Raw genomic sequence first — 17,402 nt, forward strand, 5'->3', positions numbered from 1 at the left:
GACGATTCTTACAGTTAATCCTCAGGCGTATGGCAGGGATATGAGAGGACAGGCGTGAGTGGCGTGTCCCGGAGTGTCGTGTGAGGAGGAAGAGGATGCTGGAGGAGGACATGGAGGCGACAGGAGGAGCGAGCCTCGAGGCCGAGGTGGAGCGGCTCTCTGCCGAGCTCCAGGAGGCCAATGAGGAGAAGCACCAGGCGGCGCGGTACGGTCTGGCCGTGCTAGAGGAGAGCGCCGCTCTCAAGTCCAAACACAGCCAGCTGGAAGAGGAGCATGAGGCCCTCAAACTGGAGGTGCAGCAGCTCCGTGAGGTCAGTTCACCCCCCCTAAAAGGTCGGGGAATAAAGTGATCTGTGAAATTGGGAAAGAAGCAGACAGATGGTGTTTGTGGCTTGAGGGAGGGGAGTTTGTGCACTGGGTGTGGGGGCTGAAGGGAGCAGGAGGGCTCTTTTAGCAGCCAAGTCTGGCAGAATTGATCCAGATTATTTACAGTAGCTTTAACATGTGCGAATGTCACGTTCACATTCGCATTGTGTTTAATTTGGTCTATCGCTCAGTATTTAGTTTTTATCGTGATGGATGAATTTTTTTGGAATTGATCTAGTGAGGGTTTGTACTGAATTATTAACGCGCTATTTACTATTGCGCAACTGATAATCATGCATAATGCATTAAAAAAAAAAATCTGCTATATATCTGGGGGGCCCAGAATATACATTCATTACTGTTAATCATTGTTAAGGTGATAGGTGCTTAAATGCAGCCTGTGTAGTAGACTGTTGATTAATCCACATCCATCATTAAAACTCTTGTATTTTAGTTGTCAATCACGTTGGAAATCTGTGCAATCAAAAGTGATTTGCTGTTTTAGCGTCTTAAGGTGTAACTCAGTGTTTGTCAGAGTATAAAGTGTCCTAGACAACCTTTCCTGTAATTTGTTTCTGCAGATGGACACAGATCGTGATGTGTCTCTTATTTGTTCCATCTTGTTCTTTATTAAACCACATTACAGGACCGCAGCACACTTGTTTTCTCGCCCGGGTTCCCAGTTGAATGTCTAAATTGTTTAGTCATTCTCCAGGGTTATAGTGATTAACAATGTCTAAATAAACGCACAAGCAGAAGCAGCAGAGTCCGCTGTATATATTATGACATTCCAGCTCGTGTGTTCAGCGATGCTTAAGATGTCAAAGAACAATTTGCTGCATTGAAGTCATGAACTCCCTAAAATTAGCCATGCTGGCATTTGTAGGGTTGGGCAAGTTTCTCCAGCCACCTCCCTGGTAGAAAATGCTGAGAATTGTAAGAGAATGCTGAGAAGTGACTAACATTCTAAACACTATTCATCAGCTGTGAATGTGTAGGAAAAAAAAAACCATGTATTGACATTAAAAGCATTGCATTTTTGGTTGGCACTTTTGGGCTTGTTTGTTCTGGGAAGACGATTACGTTCAGGGTGGTAATAGTGCATATCAGGCACCTTCACACTAAACACTACAGAATTGTTTACTTGCAGCACACCTCGTCAAAGCCTTACGTTTTTTATCTAATATACATACAGTTTTTCTTAGTTATGTGAAAACCTGCAAATTATAGATATGTATTTTTCTTAAGATCTGTCTTTCATCACTATTGCTGCTAAAATGTATGCTGGATATAGTAGTGGCTAAAGTCACATTAGTTTAAATTACACCAGTAAATAACAAAGAGCTTGAAGTCTCGGAACTGGTACAGTGAACTGGGCCTATAAACTCTCTCTGTTCAGTGGGACATGATGGCAAGGCAGCATGACTGTGTTAAATGACTCGGAACATTGAACCATAAAGACGAGGCACCAGATAAGCTCCTGCTTTCCTCTCATTTCTCTGTCCGAGCCATTCATTCCAACGGCGCCACTCTTGAACGGTTCTTACCGCATTTTTTCTCTCACTCGAGGTTTGTCCTACATGTTCAGAAAAGAATGGGGCAGGGTTTTAATGCCTGACCTATTCAGGCCCAATCTAGTCTGGAGCAATTCATCACATAGTGTTGGGTGTAAATGTTTCTGTGCCGAGTTGAACCATGTGATCTTGAGACTGCAGCGGTTTGCTAGTCAACGCGTTGAGAGTGTTAGGTCACATCAGCAAGTCAGAATGCACAGTTGTCATGTATGCTTGTTTTATTTTGTGTTGATTTGTTGATTTGTAAATAAGCGAAGATGTTTATATTGAGTGATTTGTCTAGTTTAACAGTTTAGTGCAGAAATGACCATCTAGTTATGCAGTCAGTTATTCATGCTTATACATGTGCAGGTAGTTACAGTATACTGGCATGATAACATTTGTGTGCTTGTGCAGGCGCTGGCCGACTCTGTGAGCAGCCATAAGCGCGCAAAAGCAGATGGACAGTGTCGGGAGGAGAATCTGCTACAGGAGACGGCCAGTAAGGAGGCTGCCATGGCAACGCGGATGGAGGAGTTGCAGTCGGAGCTAAAGCAGGCCCGAACGACGCTGACCAACAGCACGGCTGAGATTGAAAGGATGAGCGGGCTCACCACTCAGCTAAAGAAGGTACCACATGCACATCTGATGTTACTTCGGGGTTTTTACATTTGTACGACATCATAATCTATTTAATAAATTCAGGTATTCAGCTTTTACTTATTATTATTCTATGAATAGGGAATTGTCGCAGCATTCGCAGTTTAGTCCAAGGTTTTATTTTTTTTTTTTCTTACGTTGAGGTCTGAAGTGCTTGTAAAAGAACCTTTCTGGATATGAAAAGTCATTAGAAGATCGTATATGGCGAGCTTGGGAATGAGATCTGATCATAGGTGCGTCTCTTACAGGTATTGTAATTCAAACCCAGGCTCGGTTTCAGTTTCTACTGGAATTACAGATTAAGGTCACTCGGAGCTGATTGGCCAGTTTTAAGAGAACAGTGCTTCTTTGCACAAATGGTGTTAACTAGTGAGGTGCGTGCGTGTGCGTGCGTGCGTGCGTGCGTGCGTGCATGAGTGTGCTTTTAACAGGACATTGTCCCAAAGCAGCTTTACAGAGATAATGGTTATAAAATGTAAATTAATATTTTTTTCATGCTTTATAAGTTTATCCCTAACGAGCAAACCAGTGGCATCTGTAGCAATTAAAAACTTCCCGTCATGGCACGAGGAAGGAAGCTTAGGGGGAACCCATCTACATTTAAGTGGCACTGAATGTCTTTATAGTTGTATTGTTGTGCTTTAAATGCAGAAAGCCAATATTTAATTACTTAAAAACTTTAAGCAAACTTAATAACAATTGTGTTAATTCCAGTATGGCACATAAATAGTTAACTAATTATTTCTTGTGATTTATTTAATTATCACTAATTAATTTCATTATGCATACACCAATTAGGTGTATTGACATGAGCGGTGAAGTGAATGACTGAATAACTCTTTATCATGGCGTCTGTTAGCAGGTGGGATATATTAGGCAGCAAGTGAACATTTTGTCCTCAAAGTTGACGTGTTCGAAGCAGGAAAAATGGGCAAACATAAAGATTTGAGTGAGTTTGACCAGGGCCAAATTGTTTTGGCTAAACGACTGGGTCAGAGCTTCTCCTGAACTGCAGCTCTTGTGGGATTGTTCCTGGTCTGCAGTGTTCAGTATCTATCAAGTGTTCCAAGGGAGGAACAGTGGTGAAGATAAAAGCATCTAGAAAATATCATTAATTTAATGTTGTATAATAATTAAATGATATATGCATAAGTTAAATATACAAACATGGAAAACTATTTTTTTAACATACAGTAAAGGTGCATTAAATCATGTTGGAAAACAGAATGTTGTAGTAGACAAATACTATAAAAAGAGAAGGAAACGGAGAAATGCAGCAAGTTAACGGGCTTGATTTAAAAAAAAAAAAGAGAAATATGCATGGGTGTACAAAAAAATATAAGCATTCGCTAAAAACCACAACAGTGACTTAAAATGTAATCATGTACTGCTGCTGATTTAGTGTTTATTCGCACCGTTTTAACTGATTCCATCACTATGTCACGAATGGGCTAATTGCGCAACCCGATGCTTGCGAGTCACGCCGGAACAGTTCTAGAGCCACCGTCCCGAATCCATTAGCAAACAAACAGTTTACACAATAGTAATACGTTAAACTATTACCAGTTTCACATGATGAGGATTATACAGTATCTGTTTAACGTGCTGATGTTTCGCCTTTATCCGTGACTTGGGACGCACACTTTTTCCTGCTGCCGGTTGACTCTGTACTCACCGGCATTTCAAAGGGGATATGTTATCTTGCCATCACGCTAAACTGTAACTTGAGCAGGCAGATTAATCGATAACTCCATCCGTTGACGACAAATTTTATTATCGATTTTAGCGATTAGTTGTTGCAGCCCTAATATCTAATATACAGATTGACCACTTTTGGAGTACTTTGTTTTACTGGAACAGAGGGATCTACGCAGGCAACCTGGTTTAAAAGGTAAATAAGAACACCTCTGCTTTGACTTCAGCAATGTGAAAACGTGCAGGTAGAAAAATCTATAAAGTCGTCATACCCTGTCGTCTAATGCCTCATCTTGCTGTTATGACCAAAAACAGAATGATTCTGTTAGAAAGAGTTAGTCGTTAGGGGCAAGTTAACCTTCATTAGAACTTTGGCCCTCTTCGTTATGCTATCCTATAAATTTACTACATAATTTATTTGTATTTATTTATTTTTTTTTCTCTTCAGTAATTCTGTTTGCCTAACGATTGTGTCTTATGAATGTCTTGTATACTGTGTGTGTGTAATATAAAATATATAATTTTATTTATTTTTTGGGGAGCTGTCTTTTTTTTTTTTTTAGATCTGTTTCCTATTCATAAACAGATTTTTTTTTTTGTGTGTGTGTGTATGTCTGTCCTGTTTTTTCTGTAGGAGTGTGATGGTTTGGAGGCTGAGAAGGCTTGTGTCAGGGAGGAGTTGAAGGAATTTAAAGTTCGTGAATTGCAGCAGCTTCAGGACAACACTGAATTGGAGGAAGAGAACATTTCCCTGCAGAAGCAAGTCTCTGTGCTCAAAGAGAACCAGGTGTGTGTGTGTGTGTGTGTGTGTGTGTGTGTGTGTGTGTGTGTGTGTGTGTGTGTGTGTGTGTGTGTGTGTGTGTGTGTGACAGACATAACATCTTTTGATCTGTAGCTGTCACCTAATGGGTGACACTCAAGAGACTTGCAGCGAGGAAGTTGCTGTGTAACGGTGGGCAGTGCCTCAAGTCGTCTCATAATCTTTCCTAGATGAAGTCAGCCTTTGTTGAGGGGGATTGGTGAGAGGTGTCTTGTGACAGATACTGTGTGTCTGTGTGTGTCTGTGTGTGTCTGTGTGTGTGTGTGTGTGTGTGTGTGTGTGTGTGTCATAATCAGAGAAAAACAACTGCTGCATTTGTAAGAGTCGTGTTCTCGCACATTGGTAGGGCTGTATTGGAATGCAAGAAAAAAAAACATTTTTTATCACAATTTTCATGCACAAAATTGTCGCCAATATTGTCAATTTAGACACATCATATTTATGGCATTGTGTGATGATGAATAAACAGGAAATTGAAACATAATTACCCAATATAATCTTCAGTTGTATAATTCAAAGAAATCTTAAATGGATAAATGTCAAATACTTATTATATAGAGATTCTAAATAAATAAATAAACAAACAGGCCACTGACATGTTCAGGCTGCCAAACATCTATCCTGTTTTGTCTTCTGATCTTTTGCTTGTGTAACCTAATCATAGTGCATTTGTCTGCAGTCTGCAAATGTTTTGGGGGAGGTTTAGGACACTTTAATTGGAGTTTGATAAAAACCAATGCTGTGATCACCCTGGATTTTCTGCTTTATGACACTTATCAGACGCCCTCATCTAGAGCAACTTTCAAAAGTGCTTTACAGTTTTCCTTAGTAAATATATTCTAATGCTGGTTCATTAGGATATGACAACATTACTTATAATGTGTGAAATGCTTTATGTAGATTTGCTGGAATACTGAATGCCTTGTGTAAAGTGTGTGTGTATTCACAGCATTGTCAGAATGCATTATTAGAAGGTCTTAGCCAGAGAAGTGTTCAGAGGTTTCCATGGGCAGAGCATCTGAACCTTGACGGTAACTGAGCACTGCTCATCCATAGATGCATAAACAATAAGTTTTATTTGGTTCTCCTGATCTGCCTTCAGGTGGAGTTTGAGGCGCTGAAGGTGGAGCTTTCGCAGAAGGATGAGGAACAGGAGCTCCTTCGTGGACAAATGGAGGAGGCCGGCCGGCTGCGCGAGATTGCTGAGAGGCAGCTCGAGGAAGCCCTTGAGGCCCTAAAGGATGAGCGTGAGCAGAAGAACAGTTTGAAGCGCGAGCTAGCTGCTCGCACGGTCAACCCGTTTGACTCCGTGGTGCACCTGGACCTGCAGCTGGATGACAGCTTGGACGGCGATAGGGCTGCAGATGAGAATGAGCATGGAGATAAAGAGGATGAAGAGCAGGACAGCGGCTACAACCACTCAAAAGGAAGCGAGAGGCAGCGCTGCTCTACACCCAGGGGCAGAGAAGTGTTCCTGCGGCCTCCTGCACCAGGGCTGGTGGCTGACCTGCTAAGTGAACTCCATCTGTCCGACACTCAGAAGCTCAAACAGCAGCTGCTGCAGGTGGGCCACACATTCATATTTCACAAGGAAGGATATTGACTCACTTTCCTTAAGGTCTTTAACTGCCAGTATGTATTTTAGAAGCTTTGTGATGTGGATACACACACGCATTGTTCTTTTATAAAGCTGGATTTTGGACTTAGCTGGCAATGAACCAGCATTGTAAAAGAAATAAACACCCCTCCCCTTACACCCACACACCCACATACACACAATATAGCAAAAAAGTGTTGCTGCTTAGGCAGATCATACACTCTTAATGTGAGCTGTTTATATAAGGCTACCCACTGCCTGTAACCAAATCTCGTTATTTGGTTTGTTTGTTTTTTAAACTCTGGGTTTGAAGGACTGTTTCTTCAACTGTTCAAGCCCATTGCCCTCATGAATTTATGTGTGGCTTAAAATGCACTTCCTGTCTATAAACCACATCCTATACAAGATCTCATACACAGGAGACTCTTAACAGGTCTTGACTGTGTTTTAAAATAGCTTATAATTACCTTTTTTTTAATGGTACTCTTTTAGATAGGTGGATGGATGAGTAAGATAAAATATTAATTAATTAGTGTACACAGTCTTTTTTTGCTTTTCTGTTCGCACAGAGGTAGTTTCCGCTTTATGAATATGCAGGAAATGCCCCAAAACATGTGCTCAGCTACTTCAGTTGGTAAAGATACAGCACCTGTTTTATAAATAAATGTGGTAAAATAGCTGGAATTGAGATTTTTACATTTTTCTTACTCTGTAATAATATTTTTTTTTATATATATATATATATATATATATATATATATATATATATATATATATATATATATATATATATATATATATATATATATATATATATATATATATATATAATACTAAGCCAGCCATTCAGGCAACCAGAGCAAAAGTAACTTAAAGAGTAAAATTTAATTACTTCTATTAAAGAAGTCAACATACGTTTGTCCTGTGTCACTGTGATAAAATTTCTTTACTGCAGGTGGAAAGGGAGAAAGCAGCTTTGGCCAGTTCAGTCCAGGACCTCCAGGAGTCTCTGGCCCAGTCTAAAGTGGCATTAGATGAGCATAAAGTGAAGGTGGAGCAGCTCTCTCAGCGTCTGGAGGTCCTGCAGGGTTGTTCCTCTTCTTCCACCCCTCAGTCTGGGACTAAAACTCAAGAGCAGAATGGAAATAGTGAGCAAGTGAATGATGAAGATCTGGAGCTGGATGCTAAGAGTGCAGGGGTGCTCGAGAAGCGCATGCGTGCGGCCAACGCTGAGCTCATGAAGCTGCGCGACGAGCTGAAGGAGGCCGGCGAACACTGCCGGGCGCTAGAAGAGCGCCACCTGCAGGAGAAGGAACGCTGGAGGGCAGAGGCGCAGGAGCTGGCTGACAAGATCCGCCAGTGCATTGCTTCCAGCCGTCATGACCAGGAGCGCATCGGGCAGTTGGAGCTTGAGATCGGGGCCACACGCCGCGTCGCCACCGACTCCGAATGCAACCTGAGCGCCACGCAGGAGGAGCTGCTGGCCTTCTCTGAAGAGCTTGCCAACCTCTACCACCACGTCTGCATGTGCAACAACCTCACACCGCGGCGCGTCACACTGGACTACTATCGAGATGGAGCACGAGGCGGGAGAAGGCACCACCATGGTTCGTTCCGGAAGCAGAGGAGGTCAGGAGAGGCATTGGGAAAGGGAGCGCATAGTGCAGAGCTGGACATCACAGCAGCGAATGGAGATGCCTCTGCAAACTGTGGAAGCAGCCCCAGCTCTCCAACACTAGACTTCAGGGACCCCACTAATGTGCGCAACCTGGTGGCTGTTATTCGCTGCCAGATTAAACACCTCCAGGTAAGCATGAGAATATGGAATGAAAGAATGTGTACACAACTCAGATTGCATATTTCTGGCCACAATTCCTTCTTCACTGCAGCCTACACAGTCAGAGTCTAACTATTGAATTCTCAGTCTTTCAGGGTTAAAGGGAATGACGGTATCATAGCATACACAATCTCAAACACCTCTCTGGAGTTAGACCAGCTAAGCCCAAATGCTAATACCAAATATGAATGTGTATAAAATAAACCAGCATGATCATCACAGTTATGTAATGGGGAAGCTGTATGCCAGGTCAGTCTTGAAACAGTTGCTACAATAAACATGAATATAAAGGTTCTATCTTTTGATAAAAGCAAAAGCACTTAGCATGATTTAAGTCTGTGTGAGGGGAAAATATTTTTGATAGGATTGAGGTCCTAACCCTAGGTTGAGTGGAAGCAGTAAGTATTTTGTGGAAGGAACAGGAATGTACTGCTTGGCTTCCTTTTTTACTCACAGTGCACAACTCTGAGCTCTCTGTTGTTGAACCCTTTGAGTCTGTGCGCATGTTATAACTCAAAAATGGCCTTATGAAAATATTGATTATTTCATTATTTTATCACATTCATTAACGCAGTTTGCATTCAGTTTACAGTGAGTTTTCATTTTTTAACTCTTGAAGCTCACTTTAATATTTGAGTAGTGCATGTATAGCAGTACAAATTTACTGTCCTCTGAAAATAACTCAACATACAGCCATATAATTCTCAAATCAAGTCTTTGCCATGAGGTGCCATGTTGAACATTCAGTGGTCAGTATGAAAGAATTGTACTCAAAGCATCAAACTTCAACTGCTCTAATACAAGATACAAATTTGTATGGTCCTGTCAAGCAGACAAAAACATGAACATGATGAATAGGACATGTAGCTTTGCATGGTTAGCAACGTACAGCTGTTATCACTTACTCACTTACTCACTTTTGTTGGCAGTTATTTAGATAATAATGGCTGTATGTTGAGTTATTTTTAGAGGACAGTAAATCTGTACTGCTATACAAGCTGCACATTGACTACTCCTAAAATATATCCAATTTTTATTTCTATAGTATTGTCCCTTAAGAAGATATACTAAAATGGGTGCTGTGAGGGGTGTACTCTCTTTTGTGAGACACTGTACATCCAACTTAAATAAAAAAAAAATAATAGATACTTCAAATAAAAAGCATCAGTGATTCGCCTCTAGGGGCCGTTCTATTTGTACTGTATAACGCAACCTGGAAAAACTATCAGTATGGATTTTTGTCGATAGTTTTGTGTGCCAATTAATTGCCACAACTGATTAATTTGTCTACCTCTGTTTGTAATCCTTTTTTGTCTGCTACTGCACTACTATCAGCACAGATAATAAAAAATAAATCTCTTGTTTTTTTTAGGTGGCTGTTGACCTTTGTCGACAGCGTGGTGCCTTACCCTCCTCTGCATTAGGGGGCAGCACTGAATCTGACCGTGAAGCTCTGCTCGAGGAGGTGCTGAAGCTCAAGTCTCTTCTTAGCACCAAGAGAGAGCAGATCGCCACACTCAGGACTGTCCTAAAGGCAAATAAACAGGTAGGAAGGTGATTTTCACTGTCTTTATCTAAACATTGTCGACTGTTCAATGCAACAATATTTTGCCTCAGTGCATTATGGGATTTACCCTAATTAAATTTTTTTTTATGGTTGTCAGAAGTTGCAAATTGTCAAAAGCATGTGGGAGTTCAGTTGAGACTAGAGATTTTTCAACCGCAGAGGCTGCGATTATATTTTGTCACGTGACCCGCAAGAGTAAAGCATTCTGCAGAGGAAGCATCAAGTTGGCACGCTACACTGCACCTTGATCTGTTGTGCGCTGACTTCAGGCTTGACAGAACCTGACCCTGTGGAAAATTTAGTGTCACAGTGGAACAGTACATTGTATGGAATTGTTTTGGCTTTGAAAAAGATGCCTGATGTCATGTTTGAAAAACCCGCCTCGCTAAGGTTGCTTCCTCACGTGGGAACACTACTAACCTGATTCAGCACTTAAACACCACACCACAGTAGTTGCACAGCCTAAAACCGGAACACCAGTGGGATCACTGGCCGACATGTTTGAAGAGCATAACTCCATATAAATGTTTAAAATGGCACACGGAAATTACTGAAGCAGTAACATGAAAGATATGATGCCGCTCCGTACGGTGACCAAGCCTGTGTTTGCGGCTTTGATAAATACACTGGATAAGTGATACAGCGTGCCTCCCGTACATATCGTAGCCAGTTCGCCATACTGGAGCTACACAAGAAAATGCTAACGGGGTCGCAGCGGAATGTTCCAGGCTAAAAAGTGTCTCCTCCACTCCTTTATTTGGGAGAAACAGTCCAGTGATTCTGCACAAAGTTTCTCAGGCCTGGAATACTCTATAATATGATTAAACATATCTAGATGTAGTGTAAAATAGTGTAGAGCTTATAAAAGTAAAAAATCATGCAAAACTAGTTAGTAACTGTGTTTATTGTCCCAGCTTTTCTAACGGCTTTTAGGTCATGGTAGTGTATCTGACACTTCAAACAGAGGTAAAATTTTTGTTGGTGTTTGGACAGTAAACCTGCGATGTGAAACTCTTCATCTCGTGTTGAAGCTCACACTGTTTTCCTTTAAATGCCGTATGCAAATTCTTTCAGGGAAATGTTTGGCACATCAGATCCATGTCATTGAAACTTTATTTTTTTTTATGTTATGTTATGGAAATTGTTTACTAAGCATATGTTCACTTCTCCCTCCACATGGTGGTATTGGAAAGTCATCGCCTTGAGCAAACGCGTTAGTGCACGAGAGCTCGTTCTGCAAGTTTTACCCAGTGTAGTCGTCTTTGTTAGGATGAATTGTCTGACCTTTTCCAGTCACTGATCTTTCCCATTGTGGGCATGATCTAAACTAAAGGAGGACTTTATTGAACTCTTAACAGCCGTATGACGTAATACTGTGCGTCATAATAAAATACTTCATCGTTGATATATATTTGTTCAAACTTCCCAACAAATTTATTCCTGAAGCATAAACCAGGGATGAGATTGTTGTGAAGGCATTACTGTTGTAACACACATTGTTCTACTCTAACACACATTCAGAGATCCTAACATTTGAAAGTACATATTTTCTACATGTTCTCCTTTTAAATCTTGTGAGCTACATTTATTTATTTATTTATTTATTTTTACGTCTACATTCAAATTGCTTTTCTTTCAGACTGCCGAGTTGGCTCTGAGCAACCTTAAGACCAAGTACGAGACCGAGAAGACTGTGGTGTCCGAGACCATGCTAAAACTGCGAAACGAGCTCAAGGCCCTGAAGGAGGACGCTGCTACTTTCTCCTCTCTGCGGGTCATGTTTGCGAGCAGGTACAGTACACGGGCACGCTCTGAGAAGCTTACGGCTTCGGACACTCTGTGACATTCCTGATGACGGGACCAGAGTGGAAAGCTGCAGAGATTAGTCTTTCAGTATTTTGTCTGAAGAACTGCATAATCGGATTATAATCCTAACCTCTCGTCTCCCAGCGAGCTCCGCTCACATGCAGATTAACGTGCACATTTCCTTTCTCCTTGTAGCCAAACAGAATGTCAGGCTGTATTGCATCTTATTGCAGTTACAGAGCTTTTCACATGGTATATGTATAGTGCAAATAAACTCATGTTATACATCTTTAGACATTTCTACGACATCTGGAAGCCTACCGCTTTCTTTTGTTTGTCTAATCTTCCGAGGTTATATTAAATTATGATGACTGGTATGCAATTAAGAGCTATAATCATGTTTGGCTTGCATTATGTGGGATAATGTTTCAGATAAAACACACAGTTGTCTACAGTGAGATTAAGTTAAAACCCATTTTGCTCTCAAAAGCTTGTATTGAATCCTTTTTCTTTCTTCAGCCTGAAATAAGAAACAAGAGAGCACTGTTAGACATTTCTTGTTTCCCATTGGCCCATAAACAATCAATGTTTCAGGGTCCTTTTTCCATTGGGTGACAGATATATAATAGTTGTTAGCAGGAATAGTCTTCATTTGACCTCCTTAGAAATGTGCTGTTTTGTTTGTTTGTTTGTTTTCCCCATTTTTAAAGCTAAATTGTATTACCTCTCTCCCGCTTAGATGTGACCAGTATGTTACGCAGTTAGATGAGATGCAGAGGCAGCTTGCGGCAGCAGAGGACGAAAAGAAGACCCTCAATTCACTCCTGCGCATGGCCATCCAACAGAAGCTAGCTCTGACTCAGCGGCTGGAGGACCTGGAGGCTCCACTGCATGTAAACAGTAACGGAGGAAGCCCACGTCGCTCCCGTGCCAAGCAGCTGGCCACCAAATCAGGAAGAGCGCCTCGGAGCCCCATGAGAAGCAGCCCACGTGCCAGCCCTGTGTTGGTCTCGTCATCAGGCCCTCAGAATGCGAGCGGCCATCTGAGGATGCTGTCGCGCAGCCTTCACGGCAGCCCTGTAAGACCCGTATCGTCTTCTTCCACATCCTCTTTTGTCAATCAGCCTCTGCCGTCCACTTCCACGCAAAGTCTGGCATCTGTGTGTGTCGCGCGTGACACGACGTTCATTCGTAGTCGTGGCTCTAATTTGTCTCGTTCGTTAGACGACTCAAAAGGCGTCTTGGGGCCTTTCGCCACGTTTTCACTCCAGCCTGAGGTTAGCGAGACACAGGCAAAAAGCATTCGCGTCTCAGGGCCGTGCCGTGATAACACCTTTATCAAAGTACGCCGGGCTTCTTTACCAGCTTGCAGATCGACGCCATCTCCTTCGCAATCGGTAGAAATCCTCACCTCTAGTTCTAATGTCAGCATTGACACCAGATCAGAGACAGGAGGCAGAGTGAGCAATATAGATGCAAGAGCCCGTTCTAAATCTATTGCTGAGCGTAGCGTAGTTCCTAAAAAGCAATCCAGAGTCAACAAATCATGCTCTGTGGAGGCAACTAATGTAAAACGCTTTCCTAGTGCATACATGCCATCCACCTCCTCATCCAAATCTCCACCAGCTCAGAGACACTTGAGTGTAGCATCCTCTAGTGGTCAAGCTGCTCAGTGCACTCAATGTAAACCTCAAAAATCTTCTGTCACTAGTAGTAGTAGTAGTAGCGCAAGATCAGGTTCAAGAGTCAAAAGTCGGCCAAACTCGCGCTGTACCAGCGTGGAGGAATCGTTTTCTGTTTCAAGCCAAGAGAACAGAAAGCAACAGGACGCACTGAAAAAGCAGCACACAGGCACAGAGGCGAATCGCAAATCTGTACAATACAAACGAAGTTCAGAGTCAAACAGCCGGTCCAGTAGTCGTCAGCATAAACAAGCTAAATAAAAAAAGAAACATTTTAAGAGGTATTTCTGTAATACATAATTTATGTCATGATATTTGCCTTTGTGCTTGATTTTAATGGATTTTTACATAAAATGTTTACAAGGATAAATAGTGATTAGAAAAAAAGGAAATGGAATGAAAATAGAATGATAACATCCAGCCAGATATATTTTACTGACATTGATCTCAGAAGAAAAAAAGCACATTTTATGGTCGCAGTTTTTATATTGTCATGTGATTATTTTATTATACAAATTGGAGCACTTTACAAATCGTGGCCTCATTTAGAGCCACTGATATAAACCAAAAGACAAAATGAGCACAGCTAATAAAAAATAAATTGGAATTCAAAATTAAACACTTGAATAACGTTTGTTAATGTGTGTATAGGAAAAAACTTTATTTTAAATAGTCAGAGTAATTTAATAATCTGTAATATAATACAGTGCATTCAAAATGTTCCATGCTCAGTGTTTTTTTTTTGTTTTTTTGTTTTTTCTTGAATGCTTTTATATTTCATGGCCATCTGCAAAACCATAGCCGTACACCTTAATGTGAAATTTGGCCTAATCCCTGATTCTCTGGTTGTACATGTTTTGTCCCGGTCATGCGATTGATTTTGTCTCTCGGCCTGTTTTTGCAGCGGTGAATGCTCCATTCTTCCTGTCCTGCTCCAGTGTCTGTGGATCGCGTTCATGCCCAGCTCAGAACTTCCCTTAACCCTCCAGATCCGACCTGACATCCACTTCATCCCACACCAAACCACATCTGGCTCCTTTTGTGCTTACTCTCGTCTCATCTATCTTTCCTTTTCCGTCTTCTTGTTTGTTTGTGTCCTTTACCTCACTTCTCCTGTCTCTCACTGTCTGGCTGACTCGCTGTAATGTTTGAGGAACTGAAAGCTCACCGGATTCCCATCTCATTTCACAATGAGCTTTCTGAGGGACGGCAAGGTATGAAACTTGCTTTCACTCTCATGGACATTGTTACGCACCAAACCCACCCCCGAAAGACCAATATATGTGTGTGTGTGTGTGTGCACATTTTTTTTGTTTGTTTTTGTAAATATATGTGTAATGTATGAAGGAAATTAGAGCCTGCTTCATTGTACATTGGTTCACTACCTAGAATGACTGACAGTATTAGTGTACAGCTTAAGGCATGTTCTGAAGGATTTTCCTTTTTTTTTTTTTTTTCTTTCTGCCTAACGTTTCATTTCCTACTGGGTTTTAATGCACTGCTCCCTAAGCTTTGTTCCTCAGACTTTTGTAGGCTTGAACCATCTTAATTGAAAAACCAGACATTAATAGGAAAAACCTTTAATCTGCAGCACTGTATAGTAGGGGTGTTACAGTTTCATAGTATGAAATGACTCTATTACCATCCACCGCTTTGTGTTTTCTATTTTATTTAATTTTTTTTATCAAATTCAAGTGGTTTTCATCAGTTTATGTGTCTTAGACATGGGCTGCACTGAAAACCTTTTGGCTGTGTAATTTGCTACTGCTGTATCCATGTGTCAGTGCTACCTCTGCTGATTACTGTTGGAGTATTCCAAACTTTATAATACACGACACACAGAAGAACACAGCATTGCTGACCAGAGCTAAGCTAAATAACTCTCTTCACCTTTCCACACATCCTCACTCTTTCAGCTTTTAAAAATGGCCCGATTATACTATATATTCTGACGGCACAAGTGCTTTTATGCATATCTTGTTCTCAAGTATTTTTGGATTTGTGATTTGATTAAGACTTTTATAGAAAAACTTTCATCATGTCCTCGATTGTCCGCACCAGCTCAGTCAATACAGAGAAACCGTGATCGTTTTAGACGATCATACCATGAACTGTACCACCCCTACTCAGCATCATAACGAGATGTCTGGAGGTCTCGCTGCTAACTAGAGCAAGTGTTTATTTAAAAAAATAAATAAAATTTAAAAAAGGAGGAAAAAAAGGACGGTCAGCATTGTCCTGTCAGATCTACTGCCAGTTTTGCGACCTTTCACACAGAGTTAAACCCAAAGCACTGTTACATCAAATACTACTCTCTGCTACAAAAACAAGCAAAACCATGTGTAGTTCTTTATTATTTATCGAAGCAATAAGGCACAAGTGTTGATGCTAATAGGAACACCATCATGGGAGAGAAACCGGATCTGATACAGTGCCTTAATCATATGCAGAGTTCACCTGTTTTTAGGAAATTCAGACTTTGTAGGTACTTGTACATAATGTATTATTTGTTCGAATAGTGTTTTTGTTTGTTTGTTTGTTTTGCTTTACTACTGAGTAGCCACAAATCGTGCTATTTCCCTTGATTTCAGTCCTAAACTGGCAGGAACTGGTAGCATAAACCCATCGCTGTTCTTATCAGAGCAGTGATTCGCTTTCTATATGTATATAAGGTCCCTTGTGTTGTAGTCGATCAGGAAAAAGCTGGTCAGCTGTATTCCAGTGCATGCTCATAAACCATGTTCCTGTATGTAGGACGGCTTTCACAGGCAGTGGTGCGATTTAAAATAATGGAATCGAGGAACAAAAAGTAGTTTGTGATGAAGCTTCCAGCTGAAGCAGAGCTCCAACTTTGTTTCAGCTGCATTGACTTTTTTCTTTTTTCTACAGTAATAATGTGTTTTTTATGACCTCAAACCTGATTCCGATTTTTTTGCCCACACCACTGAACTTGGCTTGCATTATTCCTGTGTGGATAAACATTACCGTGGCTTATATATGTTTGCCTTGTCACAAGTGGTAGTGAAATCTTCATCAATCATACATTTTCCTGTTTAAAAGAAAAAAGACAAGACGTAACTTTGGTTACTTCTCAGTCTAGTGTTTGTGGTCTGAAAATAGTTTTTGACTTCTAAAATTCCCTCAGTCACAGTTTTAACTCCTGTTTTTAATTTCCACTGTGCATCCCGTTTTAACAAAAAAGGTGTAATTTGATTCGCACTGTTATGTGAAATGTGTAGTAAAAAAAATAAAAGTAAATTAAATGTCCTTAATGTGGGGCTTTTTTTTTTTTTTTATGAAAAATGAACAAGAAGAAAAAACCCACGATTGTGTGGTAACATTGTGAGTTCGGGGGTGTGTGGGGGTGGGTGTGGGTGGGTTAGGGTTTATTTTGACACCCTCACTCAAGAAACCTATTACTGTAAAAAAATAATATATATTATAAATATATAAAATAGCTCAAATACCAGGTTCATTATCTGAATCTATACATTATTATTAATAATTTATTATCTTGGGAGAAAGAACAGGGGAGGGAGGAGAGTAATCAGTAGGAGAGCAATAGGAAGGATAAGGGGAGGATGGACGAGTTGGTGCAGGTGTGCAAGGGTGTAGATCACCATAGTCTTTGTTGTCAGTCTGCATCTCCTGATGACAAACAGCAGGGAGGTCAGATGAGGTCTGTGTGCTCGCGTCATGCATAAGAGCACGTCGCACAATGTGAGGAGGTCGAAAGGGAGTTTCTGGAACAGTTGAGGAAGAGAGATGCTCAATAAATTGTGCAAGATTGGAGGCAAGGGAGAGGAGTTGATATTGTTT

General features: G+C 41.0%; 1 protein-coding gene across 2 annotated transcripts in view; it reads left to right on the forward strand.

Annotated features, from left to right (window-relative positions):
- Nucleotides 1-16,850, forward strand: part of LOC310733466 (protein bicaudal D homolog 2) — a 17,926-nt gene extending 1,076 nt beyond the window's left edge. The window contains exons 2-10 of one of the 2 annotated variants that reach the window (XM_083554747.1): nucleotides 15-311; nucleotides 2,337-2,549; nucleotides 4,909-5,061; nucleotides 6,197-6,658; nucleotides 7,647-8,498; nucleotides 9,901-10,074; nucleotides 11,735-11,886; nucleotides 12,641-12,980; nucleotides 14,488-16,850. In XM_083554747.1, coding sequence (XP_083410873.1) covers nucleotides 96-311; nucleotides 2,337-2,549; nucleotides 4,909-5,061; nucleotides 6,197-6,658; nucleotides 7,647-8,498; nucleotides 9,901-10,074; nucleotides 11,735-11,886; nucleotides 12,641-12,980; nucleotides 14,488-14,493 — 2,568 coding nt within the window. In that variant the 5' untranslated portion in view covers nucleotides 15-95 and the 3' untranslated portion in view covers nucleotides 14,494-16,850. The remainder of the gene's footprint in view (nucleotides 1-14; nucleotides 312-2,336; nucleotides 2,550-4,908; nucleotides 5,062-6,196; nucleotides 6,659-7,646; nucleotides 8,499-9,900; nucleotides 10,075-11,734; nucleotides 11,887-12,640; nucleotides 12,981-14,487) is intronic. The other variant, XM_083554748.1, reaches the window with a different exon arrangement.
- The last annotated feature ends 552 nt before the right edge of the window (nucleotides 16,851-17,402 follow it).

The sequence above is a fragment of the Silurus aristotelis genome (genome assembly GCF_946808225.1).
Source record: "Silurus aristotelis genome assembly, chromosome: 11".
In the NCBI taxonomy this organism is placed as follows: Eukaryota; Metazoa; Chordata; class Actinopteri; order Siluriformes; family Siluridae; genus Silurus; species Silurus aristotelis.